Genomic DNA, 22,159 nt, shown 5'->3' with positions numbered 1-22,159 from the left:
TTAAGAAGCTGGGCTACAGAGGATCCATTGAAGGCAGCGATGGCAGCCCGGAAAGGAGCATATTCTTTGCAGAATCCTCCTGAAAGAGGGAGGAGCCTTTTCTTTTCTTGGCCAGAAATGGTGCAGGAATCATAGAAAGGCAGATTTCACTTCAGAAGAAGGATCATTTCCTAACAATGAGAGCTCCCTCAAAGGCAAAAGGACAGCCCAAAAGCTGCTGAGGAAGGCTGCCTGTGCCCGGAAGGTCCTTGAGGTCCACTTGTCCAGGCTGTGGTAGAAGGCTTTCCTGCCCTGATGAGGGTTGGACTGGGCGCTGCTGAAATCCCTTCCATGGATTAGATTGGGAGTTTCTGGGCATTGGGCAGAGAACTACGTTATTGATTTTTTCCATATGAAATCCTTGTTATATAGTCATATTTTATTTGGGCCTGACTCTTCATAAACCCTTTTGGGGTTTTTGGCAAAGATACTGAAGCTGTTTGCCATTTTTTTCCTCCAGATCATTTTAGAGAGAAACTGAGGCAAACAGGGTGAATTAATTTGCCCAGGGTCACAGATATTAAGTGTCTGAAGCTGGAATTGAACTCAGGAAGAGGAGTCCTTCCTGACTCCAGGCCTGCTGGTCTATCCTCTGTCCCACCTTGTTGCCCATATGAAATTAACTTGCCCAAATTCAGGGAATCCTGGGATGATAATATGCATATTATTATTTTTTCTAGAGTTTCTTTTTTGCAGTTATATTTGTCATCCAAAAAATGTGAAATTGTTTTCATTGTGATGAAATGTGAACAATTGCTTTGATGGAATATAAAAATGTTCTTGCTTTTTTGGCCATAGAATCCCCAAATCATAGACCGGTGGAGCTGGAAAGGGGCCTTAGAAGCCCCACCCCATCCCATCCCTTTTCTGTGGTTCTTGAGGCTCTCTTTAGGTTCTGGGCTCAGGCAGAAGATTGTGATGAATGTTTTTCTTAATTTTTTTCTACCAGACTTGTCATTCCCTTGGTGAGGAGCTGTCTCTGCCAATGCAGGTCTCTGAATGCATAATTTCTAGTCTCAGAGAGTTGCCTGTGGCCCTGAAGGAATGAGGGGTCTTGCCCACAGTCACACAGCCAAGAGAAGTCAGATGCGACACTTGAACTCTGGACTTCCTAATTCTGAGACCAGCTTTTCTTTCTACTATGTCACACTGCTTATTATTTTGCTTTTATTAGCAGAAATCTGACTTCTTGTGACTTCACTTATTCTTCCTGTTCTGCTCTTTGGGTCCATACAGATCTTATAAGCCTAATTCATCTTCCCTTTTACAGTCTTTGGATAATTGAAGTCTGGTACCATTCTCTGCCGCCCCCCCCCCCCATACGCGCATACACACACACACAAGAGAGACAGAGACAGACTGACAGACATTCATTTGGAGCCCCATTCACTTGGAAAGGGCTGAAGTCTTTGCTTTTAACTTAAATGAATTTTAAAAAACATTATCTGTTTCTCAAATTGAATGTCAGAATGAGTTTTTTGCTGGGGTTTTGTGTCTCAATTGTGGGGAGAAGGCACAAGAGGGAAAGAATGTTAATTGCTTGTTAATTGAAAACAATGAAATTTAATAAGAAAAATACAAAATGGATACAAAGGTCAGGAAAAGGAAGTATATACTTAATGAGACTTTGCTTTTTATTAAAAAATAAATCTGACAGTTTGCCCGTGACATCTTACACACAGAGAAAATCTGACATTCCTTTACTTACTTGCTCCCGCTCCTTACCCCCGGATCAGTTAGCTGTCAGCACTGTAGTTTCCAGTGCCTGGATGAAGACATTTCTCATAAAAGATGATTCTATTATCTTGGGGTTTATGGCAATAAGAGCTCCCATTTATATCTTGGTAAAATGTGGTCTCCTGCTCCAGGGTTCTCCTCTACTATCTCCTTGTGGTGTAGAAATATCTATGGGAGTCCCGTGACTGGTGGCCATGTGATTAATGTTTTGGGCCCCCACAACTCTTAAAGACCGTGCTCTTCCTGACGGTTCTGGGGCTTGGGCGTGATCATGGAGGCAATAATCAGAAGGGTGAAAACATCAATCCTTGAAGAGAAGAAGAAAAAATAATTATCTATCACAGCATATAACAATTATGACTTTAAATCATCATGATCTACCTCTAAACAGATCTGCATATTGAACATGCATTTTGATTAATAAAAGCAAAAAAATAAAACATTTATGGAAATCATGTTCTTTCTGGAGAAGTTTAGATGATTTTGCAATGGCAATTGAGGGAAGCTATGTCTTAGTGATTATGAGATCCATCTAATCACAAAAAAAATAAATAAAATTGTCCCTCCCTAAGAAAACTAATTTCATGGAATTATTAGATTTTGCTGTGTAAAGGACATTCTTATTTGACCTCTGCCGGGTGAACAAGTGACCAATTAGATGACACTGTGATTCCTCCATTAACATCCTCCTCTGATGCTCAACGGTGTGGGGTCCAGCTCTGCAGGAAGCCTGTTTCTCACCAGGGGCATTATGTTTGACTCCAAAGGAGTGATCTCCCCAGAGAAGGAAGAATCTTTCTGCTGCTTCCATTCTTGAAGACAGTTTGCTAAGTGATAAACAGATGGCTATCTGTGTCAGCGAAGGGACATCCAAAAAAAAAATCATGGCTCCTTGAAGGAAGAAGTTCTCCATCCTGAGCTGCCACAGACTCAAAGAGAAAATGATGGATATGTCAGCTGAGAGTATTAACTTAAGAGAAAATTGGAGATACTTTTACTACTTTTAACATATATTGGATTACTTGCCAATATACTTTGGGAAGAAGGTGGGGGGAAGGAGGGGAAAGTTGGATCTCAAGGGGCAATGTTGAAAAATTATCCATGCATATGTTTTGAAAGTAAAAAAGCTTTAATAAAATAAAAAGAGGTACAATGAATAGAGCTCTGGACCTAGAGGTTGGAAGATCTGACTGAGATCCTTACTAGCTTTGTTACTTAAACTTCTCTTTGTCTCAGTTTCTGTAAAATGGAGACAATAGCCTCCTAAGGCAGTTTAACTTTGAAGTGCTATATAAATTCTAGCTGATATTATTATGAGTAAGAGATTTAAAAAGCACAATTTTGATTGTTTTCCTTAAAATATCAGTAAAAGCTTAATTAACATTGGTAGGATTCAGTTTCACAGCACATATTTACATGCTGAAACCTGCCAAGGGGCAGCTTTACTAAAGTAACATGAGATGTCCTCAGATGTTGGGTGATTTATATGTTGTTTTAAACATTTATTGTTTCATACATTTTTTTAGCATTTATATGTTGTTTTAAGCTTTGCAAAGCACTTTCCACGTTTCAGATGTCTGTGAGGTTGGGATAGCAAGGTAGCGCAGGGGATAGAGCACCAGCCCTGAAGTTAGGAGGACCTGAGTTCAAATGTACATTTCCTAGCTGTGTGACCTAGCTGGACAAGTCATTTAACCCCAATTGCCTCAGCAAAAAAAGAAAGAAAAATCTGTAAGGCCGGGGCTATTAGCCCCATTTTATGGTTGAGGAAAAGGAGGCAGAGAGAAGTAACTTGCTCAGCCAGTCAGCATCTGAGGGAGAATTTGACTTCTGGATCCTATACTCGAATATGTGCTGTGTGGCCTAGTGTGGTAGTGAGTCCTTCCAGAAGCAGAAGGGAAGGGAGAACCATAGGAAAAAGGGGAAATGGCAGATGAAGAATGGTAATGGGGAGGAGTGCCCATCCCGGTGTGAAGAGGATGTACTCTCAGCCCTAACGCCGGACGGGGCCAGCACCAGAGCCAGCACACATTGAGCTGGGAGGCCTGGGGCTGGTGGATGGGACGGTGCTGGGAGAAGCTTGGCCATGAGGACCGCCTTCCCCCTGACCCTGACCAGCCACCTGTGAAGGGATGAGCAAGGCTGTATCCAGGACCTTTTTTCCCTTTGGATGAGTTAATCCACCCGTGTGTCTCTCTTGTGACTGTGTGTAGGTGCTCGTGGTTAACCTGGAGACCGTGCCCACAATGCCACCATTATGTATGGAGGCCGTTCCAACAATGTGCTGTTTGTTTGCCGCCCCTGCTGGGGCGAGAAGGCAGCCCCCGACCCTGGCAGAGAAACAGGGCCAAGTTGTAAGCCTGTGTGCCAGGAAGGATCTGGCCTGCCTTAAAGGCCACGGAGTGGGCCGTTCTTTCTGGCTCGGAGTGGCCATCTTCCCAGCCCCAACCTTGGGCACAAAGGGACTCATTAGGAGTTGTGTCAAACATGCCCTTTAACAAGGGGTCAGAGAGCATGTCCCTAGTGAGACCACCTCTGCCTTGTGCCTCTACAGCGAACAAATGCTTCCCCCACCTTCATTCATTTATAGAGCTGAGGAGGAAATGCGTTTCAGGAACAGAGAATAATCTGGGCAAAGGCCCAGACATGGGGGGCACTGGAATGGTTAGGACAGTTTGACTAGAGCTCAGCCAGTGAGGGGGGAGTGATGGGAAAGGTCTGGAAGCAAGTTTTGGGAGGCTTTAAAAGCCAGGCTAAGACATTGATATTTTGTCCCTCAGGCTATAATAGCCCCTGAATTTTTTTTGTTTGTTTAAAAGTAATATTATACATGTATGGCCTATATCAGATTGTTTGTGGTGAAGGAAGATAAGAGGAGGGGGAAAAATTTGGAACACAAAATCTTGCAAGAATGAATGTCAAAGATTATCTTTACATGTATTTGGAAAAATAAAATACTGTCGAGAAACAAGAATGAGTTCTTGTTTGGATATGCTGAGTTTGAATTTGAGATTGGATAGGAACAGGCAGATGATTGATGCCCATAAGCAGTTGGATTCACAGGATTGGATTTAGGGCAGCAACAGAAGGAATGGTTGAAGGGCAAGCCCCAGAATGACATGGGAAAGGGATATTATCAAGATGGAAAAGCAGAGGGGATGATCTTGAAAAGATAGAGGGCCACAACTTCCTCTAACACTGGAACAAAAAGATGGCGGATGATGGAGAGTTTGGGAGTGGAAAGGATTCGTGATTAACTGTTTGAATTATTTAGAACTTGGAAGGATGTCCTTAACATTCTCTGTTAGTCAAGAAAATTAGGAAAGAAAAAAATTCTCTAAAAGGAGTGATCTAAAGAAGATACGTGGGCTCTTTTCTAAAGTGTTTGTCTTTGTTGTTCTGTGATTTGAATGAACTTGGTGGATTTGGAATAAGAGGTCATTGTTGGTGGTGGTGATAGTGGTGTTTAGTTATATTATCTCATTTGGGCTTTTCTTGACAGACATAACAGAGTGATTTGCTGATTCCTTCTAGTGACTCGCCCAGGGTCACACAACTAGTCTGTGTCTGGGGCTGCATTTGAACTCATGAGGATGAGTCTTTCTGACTTCATGCTTGCTGCTCTATCTACTGAGCCTCCTAGCTGCCTACAATCAGAAGATCAGAAGGTTGTTGGTTCAAATCTGGGTTCTGCCCTATGCCACTGGGGAAAATTGCTTTACCTCTGGGGGCCTCAGATTTCTTACTTGCAAACCAAGGAGTTATCTTCAATATTTGTCAAGCATCTTTCCACCTCTACATCATTGTAATATTTGATTAAGATCTTGCTAGTTGAGTGGGGACAGATCAGTGATCAGTCAAGCAATCCATAAGCTTTTATAAAGCATTACTTATGTGCCTGGCACTGTGTTGAACAGCAGGGGCCCAAGGAACTAAATGTGGGTAGAAAACCTGTAAGTAATCAGAAATCACGTTCCGATAAAGAGAGCTTTCCTAGAATCCCAGGAAGGTGGGTAGTTAGCCCCAGGAGCTGGGGTCCCCCATGTTATACGCTTCCCACAACAAATCCAGATTTCCCCATCCCAGGATACAAGTAGTTGGGTACAAGGCTCCAGGGAAATCCATGGTTATGAATAGCCCTCAGAACAAAGGGTTGGGTTTGCAAACACATTGGTACCAGAAATGCCCATCGTATTTAGATACTTCTCAACTTGTTTCTGTTCTCTCTTCACCCCATCCCACCTATCTCCAACTCCAAGAAAAAAGGCATTTAAAGAGGATCTAGTTTAATTCCCTTCATTTCATCTCTAAATGCCTATCACTAAATCCAAGAAAAAAGACATTTAAAGAGGGTCCATGGCAGTGACCTACACCTTCAGGATCCATATTTCCATACTTCCATACTGTCTCTTCCTCCAGCACACACAGATATGACCTCTTCCTCCATAAAGTGGATACACCAAGCTCTGCCATAGTTTTCAGGATGAGATCCGTGCATTTCAACAAAGAAGTCTTTCCCCTTTTGTCTTCCATAAAGCCCTCTAAATCTAGTTATTACAACTGTATCAACAATTGAGACAGGAAGGAAGGAAAGTAATAGGCAGAACCAGAAAATCTTCCTGTAGTAGTTGGGCTCAGGTCAGGGATGGATGTCAAGAGGTTGGGGGAAAAATCCTTTCAGATCTGAGCCCATGAATAGCTCCTGCATTTTGTAGCTGAGGTGAGATAGATCCAATTTAAAAAAAAAACATTCTTAATTAAGGACTTTTTCATTTGTATTCCAAACATAAAGAGATGGATGAATTTATCTTCTCACAGCTGAGTAGAGGTCATTTTCACTGATTAACAACTTTGGGAGATTGAAAAAGCCGTCAATGATTACTAGAACTATAAAATGTCTCTTGATAATCCAAATGAATTATTCAGAGATTTGTCAAGAGAAAAAAATTAAGAGATGTAAACAATTCTAGAGTGGGTGGAGTTTTTTCAATAACTTTGAACAGAACAATGCACTCTATAAAATTTTTTTCTCATTAAGATGAATAGTGAATATGACAAAATAAGTTTTAATTAACACATACTTTTGCTGAATTTTATGTTTCATTGCAGTTTTATTTTTCCAATAGAGATGATTGGTTAAATGTATTATAACTAAATGTGATCCCTAGTTAATAATTTGTAAGATTTCTCATAGAAATACATTCACAAATTAAAATTGATGTGAGATATGGCTGCCATTTTTGATTCAGAAAATATGGTTGCTCTCTGTCTCCCACCCAGGGTTGAAAGTCAGAGAGAAGCTATATTTTCTGAACCAAAAATGGCAGCCATGACCCCTCTGAACAATTTTTTTTAGAACTATTTTATCTTTATGCCTGGAATAATCTTCTAGACTTTCTGTCCTGATAACATTTACTGACTTTGGTAAGTTTTAATGCCCAGTTGTGTTGAAAGTTCCTGCCTTTGGCAGGTATGTTTCATCAGCTTCTTTGTACCTTTCGGATTGACATGTACAAGTATTTTAGAAGCAGCTTAGATGTTGCGGAGTGCCAGAAATCACTCACTTCTATTATTTCTTTGTGGTCTAGTCTCTCAGGAGTCTCTAGCATTTAAGCTTCAGTTTCTACACTGATGCAATGAGATGCGTAGGAATATTTCTTATTGACCTCAATTCAATCTGTGGAGAATATCAATGACTTTGGAATAATTTCTAGATGTAGACATGACTTTGGATAGTTAGTTAATCTTCAGGAAGATTAGTACAGATGTGTGAGATAATTAACTTTTCTAGAATAACCACCTAGATTCTAACCATATTCTCTTGCTATGACTGTAATTTAATGCTTGATGTCCAGAAAAAAGGGGGTTCCATAAAAATTCTTCTGTGTGCCATGGTAAATCAAAATATATCTTCTGTGGAATCAGGAGAAAAGGTCTCAATAGTTATAAGGCCAAGTAATATTGGGCTAGGGTAAAAGGCATTTCTCTCCCTTTAATATGTGTTTATTAGGACAGGAAAATCCAACTCCATTAGTCAAGTCAGCGAGCATTTATTATGTACTTACTATGTGCCAAGCACTATGCTAAGCACCATTAGCACTGGGCTGAGCCACCAAATGTAATTCCTTAGAAAGGAAGTCTCTTAAGACAGAGGTGTCAGGACAAGGTAACCCTGTATAAAGTACATTTTCACCCAGTTTCCTTAATTTGTCATGCAGAGACAGCCATCACTAATTAAAGGAATATTTTCCAAATCCTCACTAGTTAACCAAGAAGCAAAAACAAATCTGTAAATCCATGCTCAACCTTGTGAGTGCTAAGTATTATTGTCCTCATCTCTCTTTTCAGTAAAGGGAAAAAAAGTGGGATGGTTTATATAGGGTTTCATTTTAGAAAAATGAAGGGGGATAGTTTTTTTTGACACGCATAAGGATCCCATCTTCTTTTTAAAGGGAAGATTTCATGGTCTACTCCAATGCACGATAATATTCTTACTCAATTCTTTGTGTAACAAAGACAAGTTTGTTGTAAGGCAACAAACACAAGTTGCTGAGTTCATGAATGCTTGTGTCTTATGATTGTGCTCATTGTATTGCAGGATAAATAGAAATTCAGACACAGAGAGACAGTGATTGAGAGACAGAGAGGGAGACAGATGATGAAGCAGCAATACAGATTCAGACACAGAGACAAAGACAAAGACATAGGGTGAGAAAGAGACAGCTATAGATAGAAATGAGTAAAAATACATAGAGATAAGAGAGAGAGGAAGACAGGTTGGTAGGAAGAGAGAAATAGGAAAATAAGGAGACAGAGATAGATAGATAAGGAGATAGATTTAGATTAGATAGGAAGAGATGATTTAGCTAAAGATAGGAAGAGGGGAAAGAGAGATAGACACACAGATACATGGGGGAGAAAGAGAATGCATGAGAGAAAAGGAAAGAAAAGGACAGAGAGGGAAAGAGAAAATGAGGGGGGAGAGAGAGAGATAGAGAGAGAGGAGGGAGAGAGAGAGGGGGAGAGGAGAAAGAAGAAGGAGGGAGGGAAGGAGAAAGAAAGAGAGCTTAAGAGTTTAAGAGCTTAAGCCTTATGTGCTAAGGGTTCCATAAGTAGTAAGGAATAGAGCTGGGATTAACATTCAGGTCTTCTGATTGGCTTTATATTATACTATTGACTATATTCCACTGCCTCTCCTGCAAACAAACTAGATGTTTATTCTTCATAAGACAATAGCTAGTTCGACAGGAACTGTCAGCCCTCGTTACAGTCATTTTCCTGGCCCATGCTGTTCTTCCATTGTCTGAGTCAGTGGCAAGAACATAGGATTTGTATTCAGAAGACTTAGGTATGAATCCCAGATCTGTTACTTTCTGGGAGAGCTAGGACAAGTTACTGAACATTTTTGTGCCTTGTTCTCTTCTCTTTAAAGTAGGAAAGTGTGAGACTCTAGGGGTATCTTCAAATAAATCCTTTTAGCTCTAAACTACTCCCCTTCCTTTCTCTATCCATTCTCAGTACTTCTGACTTCAAACTCACCATGTCCAAAATCACCATTATCTGCAAGCTCCCTTTCATTGATTTCCCCCTTACTATCAAGAGGTACCACCATTCTCCCAACATCCTAGGCTTGAAATCTTAAAATCTATAAATTTTTTCTTTAATTTCCATGTTTATTCAAATTTTCTCAATTTTCATCATCTCAGTGAATGTTAGATCTTCCTTTCAATTCCTATTAATACCATCTTAGTCCTGTATTTTACCATTTCCTTCCCTGGATGAAAGGAGCTTCCTGCCTCAAGATTGAAAATCATCAAAATAGGTTTTAAATGTCATTGGGGAAAAATGTTTAAAAAAGATTGGAAATTATATCAAGGATAATTTAATTCAATCTATGCCAAAGGAAAAAAATTCCTCTACAATATGTGAGGGGTCAATAAAGAAAGATGCAATACAACATAGAGAATGTTAAATTAGTACCTTAAGTCAATATGCAGTCCACAGGCTCTCAGGAACCTGTTTTTTTTTAAATCCACATGATTGCATGGCAGACCACAGTACTATCAGGCAAAATAAGCTGTCAGAGCCCACAAAGCCAGGGTCCCCAGTTCCACCAAGGTGTAGAACTTGAAAGAGTTTCCATAAGTGATAGATACTTACCTCAGTGTTTCCCAATTCCCTGCACCACTAGTCAAAGGCTTCTTTTCTTAAAATTTGTCCTCCCCAAATCCTCTTTTGTACTTTGCATAACCCTCCATTCCATCATGTTTTTTTACCCTATTTTCTTCTGGATTTTTGATCTCCTAAGAGCCCTCATTTTCATTCCTTAAAAAATACTTGTCAGTCCACAAAGTTTCTTTGTCTCTTTCTGTATTCCTTTCCCCAAGGCTTCCTTGCTTTGAAAATATTACCTGAGCTTAAAAAAAAGATGGTTTCATCTCTTATGATTAGCCAGAAAAAAGAAACAGCAGACTTATTCATAAAGAAGATTGTAAGATCTGAACTTATTTGCATTTCATAAGAATCAAAAGAATTTTCCAAGTTTTTAAAAACTAACTTAAAAAAACCCTCACAAAGTAAGTTTCACTGTTGAATATTGTTGAAATAATTACTGGTAGTCCAGGGAAAGAATATAGGTTTTGGGAAGGAAAAATGCCTAATCTATAAAACAGAAGAGGCTGGTAATAACTTGGTGGTATCATGTGCAAAAATGTTTAGTAGCTCTTTTTGTAGTGGCAAGAAATTGGAAACTGAGTGGGTGCCCATAAATTGGAGAATGGCTGAATAAATTAGGGTATATGAATGTCATGGAATATTATTGTTCTATAAGAAATGATCGGCAGGTTGATTTCAGAGGGGCCTGGAGAGACTTACATGAACTGATGCTCAGTGAAGTGAGCAGAATCAAGAGAACACTGTACAGAGTAAAAATAAAATTATATGATAATCAACTATAACAGACTTAGCTCTTCTCAGCAAAACAGCAAAACAGTGATCCAAGACAATTACAATAGACTTTGGATGAAAACTGTCAATCACATCCAGAGAGAATATTATAGAGACTGAATATGGATCAAAGCATAGTATTTCCATCTTTTTTTCTTTTTCTTTCCTATGTTTTTTTTCCTTTTTGGTCTGATTTTTCTTGCATAACATGACAATTTTGGAAATATGATTAAAAGTATTGTATATATTTATTTTATATCAGATTACTGTCTGAGGGCATGGAGAAGTAAGGGGGGAAAGAGAAAAAATTAGAATACAAAATCCTGATTGATATGAATGTTGAAAATTATATGTATTTGGAAAAATAAAACACTATTGAGGAAAAAATAACTTGATGGTATGCTTCCTGTCTAATAATACTGTATTTTCCTTTTAGAGATGTATCAAGCAAACAGACTAATGTCGGTACCCTTGAATGTGAAAGAAACGTTGAGGTACTTTAGAGAAACTTTGGGGAAATCTAAGCACTGCAACAGGTCTCTGAGATATAGCAGAAAACTGCTTGCTTTGTTCCTGGCTCACACACAAGGTAAAGTATCCATCAGAAGAATCAAAGCAATCATCAAGTGGGTCTCAGGAAAATGGTTATGCTTTAAAGTAACTGTTTTTAGAGTTTTCCTATAAGACCTAAAACAATGATTTCGTGATTTTCCTTTCTCTACAGCAAGGATTTTTCCATCAGTGGTTATCTTGGATTCAATAGTTTTTTTTTTCTTTCTTCATATAAATGCATAGAATTTCTCAAGCCATAATGAATGAATGAATGAATGAATACCGTGGGGATTCCATTGGCCAATCATTCTCCACTTTCTGTCCCTCTCTGTTTCCTCCCACTTCCTTCTCTCTTCCTGGATTGTCACTGTATGTATGTCTCTGTCATCTCTCTATTTTCTCTTATGGTCTATCTTCCTTCCCTCTCTTTATTTCTTCCTCATCCTCTCTCTGTTTCTTTGTCTCTGTCTCTGTCTCTGTTTGTCTGTCTCTCATTCTCTTTCTTTCTCTCTTTCCCTCTCTCTCTTCCTATCTTTAGCTAACTCATTATCTCTTCCAGTCTAAATCTCTGTCTTCTTATCTTTCTATCTCTCTGTTTTTGTCTCTGTCTCTTTTTCTCTCTCTTTCCCACTCTGTCTTCCTATCTTTAGATAACTTATCATCTCTTTCTATCTAAATCTGTCTCCTTATCTTTCTTTCTCTCTCTCTCTCTCCCCCTCTTTCCCTGTTTTCCTTTTTCCTCTCTCCCATCTCTCTCTCTGTCTCTGTAAATTCTCCCCTTCCTCCCTCTCTTTCTTCTACCTCCTTCTTCCCCTATTTATCTCTTTTCCTCGCTCCCTCCTCCTTTCTCTCTCTCTATTTTCCCCCTCTCTCTGCTCCTCTTTGCTCTCCCTCCCTTCCACACATACTCTCTTTCTCATTTCTATCCCACCTCTTTCCCCATTGTCTCTTGCACCACTGACCTGTCCCTTCTCATCATTCTCTATTTTCAACCATCCATCCATTTGTCCTGTCATTCCTTGCCTGTTTACTTCATCAAACTTTCACTCCTATGGCACATAGCTGAGTTCCTTGCTTAGAAAAGGGCCTCAATCAGTATTCGCTGATTGATTAATTTACTGGTTGATTCTCTCTGCCTTTTTTTGTCACCCTCAGAGCAAGTAATTGAAAATGAAGTAGCCATTGATGAACTGATAACACTCTGAATCAATTATGGCCTTCTTTTTTAGCTTCCAGAGTTCAGAATCAGGAAAATGGTTGTGCTTTAAAGTTCATGTTTTTAAAATTTACCTAAAAGGCCTGTAACAATGATTTGGTGATTTTGTTTTTCTCTAAAATAAGAGTTTGTCATCAGTGATTATCTTGAATTTAATTTAATAGTTCTTTCTTATATAAATGCATAGAATCTCTAAAGCAATAATGAATTAATAAATGAAAAAAATTCAATACTTGAATAAAAAATTAAGTGCTGGTACATGTCAGGCATCTGGGGTACAAAAATCAAAAAGCAAATTATTTCCTGCTCTCAGGAAACTTACATTCTAATAGGAGAGAGAACACATATTGGTGATTTTAGCTGCATATCACATGGAAAGGCCCTTATGGTCCCTAGACTACAGCAGCAAAGTAAATAGTAATGTATTTTCATCATTTCCATTGATAAAACATCATCATTTCTGATGCTGAACTATTCGACAGTACCAAAGGCTCTAGTGATGAAAACTAATTTTTTTCCCTCAGTTCTTCAGTGACGGTGTATTGGATAGAGCACTGGGCCAGATATAAGGAAGTTGTTATTATTCAGTCGTGTCCAACTCTTGTGATCCCATGAACCACAACATATCAGTCCCTTCTATCCTTCACTATCCCTAAAAATCTGTCCAAGTTCATATGCATTGTTTCCATGATGCTATCTATTCTTCCCTTCTCCTGGGAAGGATAACCTTCCCTTTTCCCCTTTGCTTTCAGTCTTTTTCAATATCAAGGTTTCCCAGTGAGTCCTATCTTCTCCTTATGTGGCCAAAGTATTTAAGCTTCTGCTTCAATAATTATAATCTTTTGGTGAAAAACTGGAATTAATTTCTTAAGTATCGTCTGATTTGATCTCCTTGTTGTCCAAGGGACTTCGAAAAACCCTCTCCAGTAACAGAATTCAAAAAGCATCAATTCTATGGCAATCCAGCTTTCCTTATAATCCAACTCTCTCAGCCATACATTGCTGCTGGAAAAAAAAAACACATAGGTTTGATTACATAAATCTCTGTCGGAAAGGTGAGTTTCTGCTTTTTAGCTTGCTTTCAATTTTGCCGTAGTTTTCCTTCCAAGGAATAAGTGTCTTATTTCATTGCATTAGTCACTATCTGCAGTGTTCTTTGGGCCCGAGAATATAAAATCTGACACTGCTTCCTTTTTTTCTCTCCCTGTTTGCTAGAAAGTAATGGGACCAGTTGCCAAGACCTTAAGAGTTTTTTTTTGTTTTTTTTTTTTTAATGTTAATCTTCAAGCCAGCTTTTACTCTCTCCTCTTTTATCAAGAGATTTCTTAATTCACTTTCTGCCATCAAAATGGTATCATCTGAACAATCTGAGATTGTTGATAGGGCTGAAATCAGGAAAACCCAAGTTCAAATCCAGAGGCAGACACTAGCTCTATGACCTTGAACAAGTCACTTAACCCCTGCCTGCTTTAGTTTCCTCATTTGTAAAATGGGGATAGTAATAGCACCTACCTCCTGATGTTGTTGTGGAGATCAAATAAGAAAGTATTTGTAAAAAGTGGTACATAGCAGGTGCTATATAAGTATTAGTTATCATCATCATTATTGTTATGAGGATTAAATGAGCTGATTAAAAAGCATTGAGCATAGTGCCTAACATATAGTAAGCACCATATAAAAATTAGCTGCTGCTGCTTCTACTACTACTACTAGTGTCACTACTACTACTACTACTATACTACTACTATCACTACCACTATTAATACTACTATGACTATTACTACTACTTTCACTACCACTATTAATACTACTGCGACTATTACTACTACTTTCACTACCACTATTACTACCACTACTATTACTTTTACTAGTACTAGTACTACTATAATTACTACTACTACTACTATCATGACCACTATTAATACTACTATTGTTATTACTTTGACTACCACTATTACTACTACTATTACTACCACTACTATTACTTCTACTAGTACTACTACTACTACTATTTCTATAACAAGTACTACTACCACCATCACTATTACTACTGCTATAAAAACTACTACCATCACTACCACTACTACCACTATTACTACTACTACTATTACTACCACTACTATTACTTCTACTAGTATTCCTATTACTACTACAATTACTACTACTACTATCACTACCATTATTGCTACTACTATTATCACTACCATTATTACTATTACTATCACTACCATTACTATTACTACTACTACTATTATCATTACCACTAATACTGCTACCACTACCACTATGACTACTATTACTACTACTGTCACTACCACTATTACTACTACTACTACTATCACTACCACTATTACTACTAGTATCGCTACCATTGCTACTACTACTGCTACTATCACTACCACTATTAATATTATTACTACTTTCACTACCACTATTACTATTACTTTTACTACCATTAGTACTACTACTATGATCACTACCACTATTACTACTAGTATCGCTACCATTACTACTACTACTGCTACTATCACTACCACTATTAATATTATTACTACTTTCATTACCACTATTACTACTACTTTTACTACCATTAGTACTACTACTACTATCACTACCACTATTAATACTATTACTGCTACTTTCACTATCACTATGACTACTACTAACACTACTATTACTTATACTAGTACTAGTACTACTACAATTACTACTACTATCACTACCACTATTAATACTACTACTATGACTTCCACTATTAATACTACTACTATCACTACCACTATTATTACTACCACTACCACTACCCCTACTATCATAACTAGTACTACCATTGTTATCACTACAACCACTACTACTACTACCACCACCACTACTACCACTACTACTGCTATTACTATCCCTAATATTACTTCTACTACTACTATTACTACTAAAATTACAACTACTACTGCTATCACTACCACTATTACTAACTACTACTACCACTACTAGTACTATCACTACCAGTATTAATACTACTACTTTCATTACTATTACTACCACTATTACTACTAGTATCACTACCATTACTACTATCACTACTACTATTACTATTAGTATCACTACCATTACTACTATTACTAATATCACTACTACCACTACTATCACTACTACCACAACTACTAGCATTTAGGTTTACTAGTACTACTACTACAACTCTCATTATTACTGGAGAGTAATTTGGAACCATGCTCATTACCCTCATCATTATTACCACTATTACTACTACTATTACTTCTACTAGTACTAGTACTACTACAATTACTACTACACTACTACTATTACTATCATTATTCCTCTCTCTACTATTATCATTATTACTAGCACTACACTACTACTACTACTTTACTACTACTATTACTGCTGCTATTACTAGCACCACAACCACTGCTACTACTACTACTACAACCACTACTACTGCCATTATTAATTAACAGCACTACTACTAATACTTTACTAATACTGGTATTACTAGCACCACAACCATTACTACTATTACTGCTATTATTACTAGCCATATCATCACTACTATTACCACTACTACTACTGCTGCTACTATTACTATTACTACTACCACTACCATCACCACTACTACTTTTACTACTACTTTTTTAGTTAAAGTTTTTTTATTTTTCAAAACCTATGCATGGACAATTCTTTAACATTATCCCTTGTAAACCCCTGTGTTCGAATTTCTTCCCTTTCCCCCATGCCCTCTCCACATGGCAATTAGTCCAATATATGTTAAACATGGAAGAAATATATGTTAAATCCAATATATGCATTTATTTATACAGTTATCTTGCTGCACAAGAAAAAAAGAAAAGCAAAACAAAATGCAAGCAAATATCAACAGAAAGAGTGAAAATGCTATGTTGGGATCCACATTCAGTTTCCATAGTCCTCTCTCTGGGTGTAGATGGCTCCCTTCATCACTGAACAATTGGAACTGGTTTGAGTCATCTCAATTTTGGAAAGATCCAAGTCCAGGAGAATTGATCGTCATAGTCTTCTTGTCGCCATGTATAATTATCTCCTGGTTCTGCTCATTTCACTGAGCATCAGTTCATATAAGTCTCTCCAAGCCTCTCTGAAATCATCCTGCTGATTATTTCTTTTCCTTCTTTTCTTTTTTTTCCCCCTGAGGCAATTGGGGTTAAGTGACTTGGCCAGGATCACATAGCTAGGAAATATTAAGTGTGTGAGGCCGGATTTGAACTCAGGTCTTCCTGACTTAAGGGCTGGTGCTTTATCCACTGCACCACCTAGGTGCCCCTTGCTGGTCATTTCTTAAAGAACAATCATATTCTATAATATTCATATACCACAATTTACTCAACCATTCTCCAATTAATGGGCATCCATTCATTTTCCAGTTTCTGCCCACTACAAAAAGGACTGCCATGAACATTTTGGCACATGTGGGTTCCTTTCCTTCTTTTAAGATCTCTTTGGGATATAAGCCAGTAGTAACACTGCTGGATCAAAGGGTATGCACAGTTTGATAACTTTTTGAGCATAGTTCCAAATTGCTCTCCAGAATGGTTGGATCTGTTCACAGGTCCACCAACAATGCAGTGTCCCAGTTTTCCTGCATCCTCTCCAACATTCAGCATTATCTTTTCCTATCATTCTAGTCAATCTGAGAAGTGTGTAGTGGTATCTCAGAGTCTTTTCATATGACTAGAAATAGTTTCAATTTCTTCATCTGAAAATTGTTCATATCCTTTGACCATTTATCAGTTGGAGAATGGCTTGAATTCTTATAAATTTGAATCAATTTTCTATATATTTTGGAATTGAGGCCTTTATCAGAACTTTTGAATGTAAAAGTGTTTTCCCAGTTTATTGCTTTCCTTCTAATCTTGTCTCCATAAGTTTTGTTTGTACAAAAATGTCTTATTTCATTATAATCAAAATGATCTATTTTGTGATCAATAATGATCTCCGGTTCTTTGGTCACATATTCCTTTCTCCTTCACAGATCTGAGAGGCAAATTATCCTATGTTCTTTTAATTTGTTTATAATATCATTCTTTATGTCTAGATCATAAACCCATTTTGATCTTATCTTGATATATGATGTTAAGTGTGGGTCAATGCCTAGTTTCTGCCATACTAGTTTCCATTTTTCTCAGCAGTTTTTATCAAATAGTGAGTTCTTATCCCAAAAGCTGGGATCTCTGGGTTTGTCAAACACTAAATTGCTATAGCTATTGACTATTTTGTCTTGTGAATCTAACCTATTCTACTGATCAACTTCTCTATTTCTTAGCCAATACCAAATGGTTTTGATGACCATTGCTTTATAATATAGTTTTAGACCTGGTACACAGCTAGGCTACCTTCATTTGACTTTTTTTTTTTCATTAGTTCCCTTGAAATTCTTGACCTTTTGTTCTTCCAGATGAATTTTGTTGCTATTTTTTCTAGGTCATTAAAATAGTTTCTTGGGAGTCTGATTGGTATAGCACCAAATAAATAGATTAGTTTAGTGAGTATTTTTATCTTTATTATAATTCACTCAGCCTATCCAAGAGCACTTGATATTTTTCCAATTGTTTAGATCTGACTTTATCTGTGTGGAAAGCGTTTTGTGCTTTTGATCATATAGTTCCTGACTTTCCCTTGGCAGATTCCCAAATATTTTATACTATTGACAGTTATTTTAAATAGAATTTATGTTTGTACCTCTTGCTGTTAGTGATGTATAAGAATGCTGATGATTTATGTGGATTTATTTTGTATCCTGCAACTTTGCTAAAATTGTGGATTGCTTCTAGTAGTTTTTTAATTGATTTTAGTTGGTTCTGTAAGTATACCATCATATCATCTGCAAAGAGTGATAATTTGGTTTCTTCATTACTTACTCTAATTCCTTTAATCTCTTTTTCTTCTCTTATTGCCAAAGCTAGCATTGCTAATATGATCTTGAATTATAATGGTAGTACTGGGTTACTTGTTTTACCCCTGATCTTATTGGGAATGATTCCAGTTTGTCCCCATTACATATGATGCTTGCTGATGGTTTTAAATAGATGCTGCTGATCATTTTAGGGAAAAGTCAATTTATTCCTATACTCTCTAGTGTTTTTAATAGGAATGGATATTGGATTTTATCAAATGTTTTTTCTGCATCTCTTGAGATGATCGTATGGTTTTTGTTAGTTTGATTATTGATATAGTCAGTTCTGCTAAGAGTTTTCCTAATATTGAATCAGCCCTGCATTCCTGGTATAAATCCTACTTGGTCATAATGCATTATCCTGGGGATGACTTTCTGTAATCTCTTTGCTAATATTTTATTTAAGATTTTTGCATCAATATTCATTAGGGATATTGGTCTATAATTTTCTTTCTCTGTTTTCACCCTACCTGGTTTAGGTATCATCACTATATCTGTGTCATAAAAGGAATTTGATAGGAGTCTTTTCCCCTTATTTTTTCAAATAGTTTATATGATATTGGAGTTAATTGTTCTTTAAATGTTTGGTAGAATTTACATGTAAACCCATAAGGTCCTGGGGATTTTTTCTTAGGGAGTTGATTAATAACTTGTTCTATTTCTTTTTTCTAAAATAGGACTATTTAAGTCATTTATTTCCTCTTCTGTTAATCTGAGCAATCTATATTTTTGTAGGTATTCCTCCATGTCACTTAGGCTATCAAATTTATTGGCATAAAGTTGGGCAAAATAACTCCTAATTATTGCTCTAATTTCCTCTTCATTGGTGGAAAGTTCTCCCTTTTCATTTTTAAGATTAATAATTTGATTTTCTTCTTTGCTTTTTCTAATCGAATTAACTAAAGGTTTTTCTGTTTTGTTGGTTTTTTCATAAAAACCACCTTTTAGTTTTATTTATTAATTCAATAGTTTTTTTAGTTTCAATTTTATTGATCTCTCCTTTTATTTTTAGAATTTCAAATTTGGTATTTGACTAGGGTTTTAAAATTTGTTCTTTTTCTAGCTTTTTAAGTTGCAAGCCCAAATCATTGATTTCCTCTTTGTCTATTTTATTATGCAAGTAAACCTCTAGAGATATAAAAATTTCCCTTATTACTGCTTTGACTACATCCCACAAATCCCTATTACTACTACTACTACCATCACCATCACCACCACCACTACTACAACTACTGCTACTACTGTTACTACTACTACTACTACTATTACTTTACTATTATGAGTACTACTCCTACTACTATTGCTACTATAATAACTACCACTACCACCATCACCACCACCACCACAACTACAACCACTATTATTATTACTACTTTAGTACTATTATTTCTGCTTCTATTACTAGCCTCACCACCACCAATACCACCACCACCACCACCACTACTACTGCTGCTACTACTGCTACCATTACTACTGTTACTACTGCTACTACTACTTTACTATTATGACTACTACTACCACTACTGTTACTACTATAACAACTACCACTTCCACTACTACTACTACTACTACTATTACCATTATTACTACTATAACAACTACTACTACCCCACTTTCTCTACTACTACTATAACAATAACTACTACTAGCACTACCACCACCACCACCACCACCACCACCACTACAACCAGTACTACTATTCCTGCTTCTATTACTAGCCTCACTACCACCAATACCACCACCACCACCATTACTACTACTGCTGCTACTACTACTGTTACTACTGCTACTATTACTACTGTTATTACTGCTATTACTACTTTACTATTATGACGACTACTACCACTGCTATTACTACTATAACAACTACCACTTCCGCTACTACTACTACTACTACTATTACCATTATTACTACTATAACAACTACTACTACCCCATTTATCTACTACTACTATAACAATAATTACTACTAGCACTACCACCACCACTATTACTGCTATAACAACTACTACTACTACTATTTCAACTACTATTGTTACTACTACCACTACTACTACTACTACAACAACTACTACCACAACCACCACTACTACTGCTACTATTATTACTACTTTAGTACTATTATTCCTGCTACTATTACTAGCCCCACCACCATCACTACTACTAACACCACTACTACTACTGCTATACCAACTACTACTATCACCACCACCATAACTACTTTATTACTACTACTACAATAACAACAACTACTAGTAGCATTACCACTACTACTACCACCACTACTATTACTACTACTTCTATTACTACTACGTTACTATTACTACTACTACTACCACTAATATTATTACTATAACAATTATTATTATTATTACTACTACTACCATCACTACTATTACTAATACAACTTCTATTACTACTACTACTTTACTATTACTACTACTACTACTACTACTACTAATATTACTATAACAATTATTATTACTACTACTACTACTACTACCACCACTATTATTACTACTACAACTTCTATTACTACTCCTACCACTGCTACCAGTACTAGTACTAGTACTACTACCACTACCACTACTACTACCATTGGCTATGTGACCATTGGTTATTATTTGTTGACTCAAGTTGCTGAAGAGGAGGATCCGTAGCACCTGCAGACACACTTGCCACATTGCCGCCTCCATAAGAGCCATCATTATTGGGCTGAAAGCAGGTACCACTGGTTTGGGGGCCACTTGGGCTCTAGGATTCTAGAAGTGCATTTCCACCAAGTTTTGAGGTCCTCCCCACATGTCCCAGGTAGAGAGCAGGAGGCCAGAATTCTCTGATTCTTTCCTGCACTGTTAGCGGCCTGCTCCTAGGTACCATCATGGTTTCCTTTGGGGAGGATGCTTTCTCCAGGATTCAGATGTTAGACCTCAGATCCCAGACTTATAACCAATCCCTAACTTCCATGTAATTTAATTTAAATAAACATATGTTGTTAATAAAATGCAGAGATCTGAGTCACTTTCAATTCAACTACAAGTTGAATGGATTTTGTGAGAATAATTTTTGAAAATAAATAAATTTCCCATGTAGGGATCAATACATTTCTTCATTAATTCTAAAGTCAGCTGACAGTTTATGACTCTTTGAAGGGTAGGAAATTTTATTATTTTCATTATTCACCAGATGTTTGTCACAACCTCTTATCTTGCTTTCATCTGTAGCCAGTTCCTTGATGACCAGCAAGAGCAAGTATGACTACTGAGCTATGATTTCACACTATAGATCCATTTGTTCACATGAAATTCATCATTCTTATTGATTGTCCTTTGTCCTCAAAGAGACATCATGGAGATGATGCTGTGACATGCAAGTGAATTGGACTTAAGTGAAAGAGGGCTGGGCAAGGTCTCTCATCTCATTTTCATCCCGAGGCATCTGGGTTCAGTGGCAAGAAATAGATCCATGTGCTTTTATAGCAAAAACCCCAGGACTTTTGCAGAGAACTGTGAATAAAGATCCAGTTCCTGTTTTCTGTGTCATGGCCATTGTCACAGTGTCCCTTTCTGCAGTATACTTTCTATGCACACCTATTGGATGCAACAGAAATCATTCATTTTACCTTGTCCTGATCTTAGCACCAAGGCAGAAGTCTTAGGTCGTTTTCTAAGTTTTCAGGGCCAAAACCTGAGAATTACTGAGTTGATTCAGGAAGAGTTTGGAGT

At 37.3% G+C, this 22,159-nt stretch overlaps 1 protein-coding gene across 1 annotated transcript in view; it reads left to right on the top strand.

Annotated features, from left to right (window-relative positions):
* Positions 1 to 22,159, top strand: part of CFAP54 (cilia and flagella associated protein 54) — a 299,509-nt gene that overhangs the window by 130,118 nt on the left and 147,232 nt on the right. The window contains exon 40 of the mRNA XM_031939791.1: positions 11,159 to 11,311. Within this exon, the coding sequence (XP_031795651.1) occupies positions 11,159 to 11,311 (153 nt within the window). The remainder of the gene's footprint in view (positions 1 to 11,158; positions 11,312 to 22,159) is intronic.

The sequence above is a fragment of the Sarcophilus harrisii genome, chromosome 5 (genome assembly GCF_902635505.1).
Source record: "Sarcophilus harrisii chromosome 5, mSarHar1.11, whole genome shotgun sequence".
Lineage (NCBI taxonomy): Eukaryota > Metazoa > Chordata > Mammalia > Dasyuromorphia > Dasyuridae > Sarcophilus > Sarcophilus harrisii.
The sequence above is the reverse complement of the archived record's forward strand: the minus strand, read 5'-3'. Positions and strand labels throughout refer to the sequence as shown.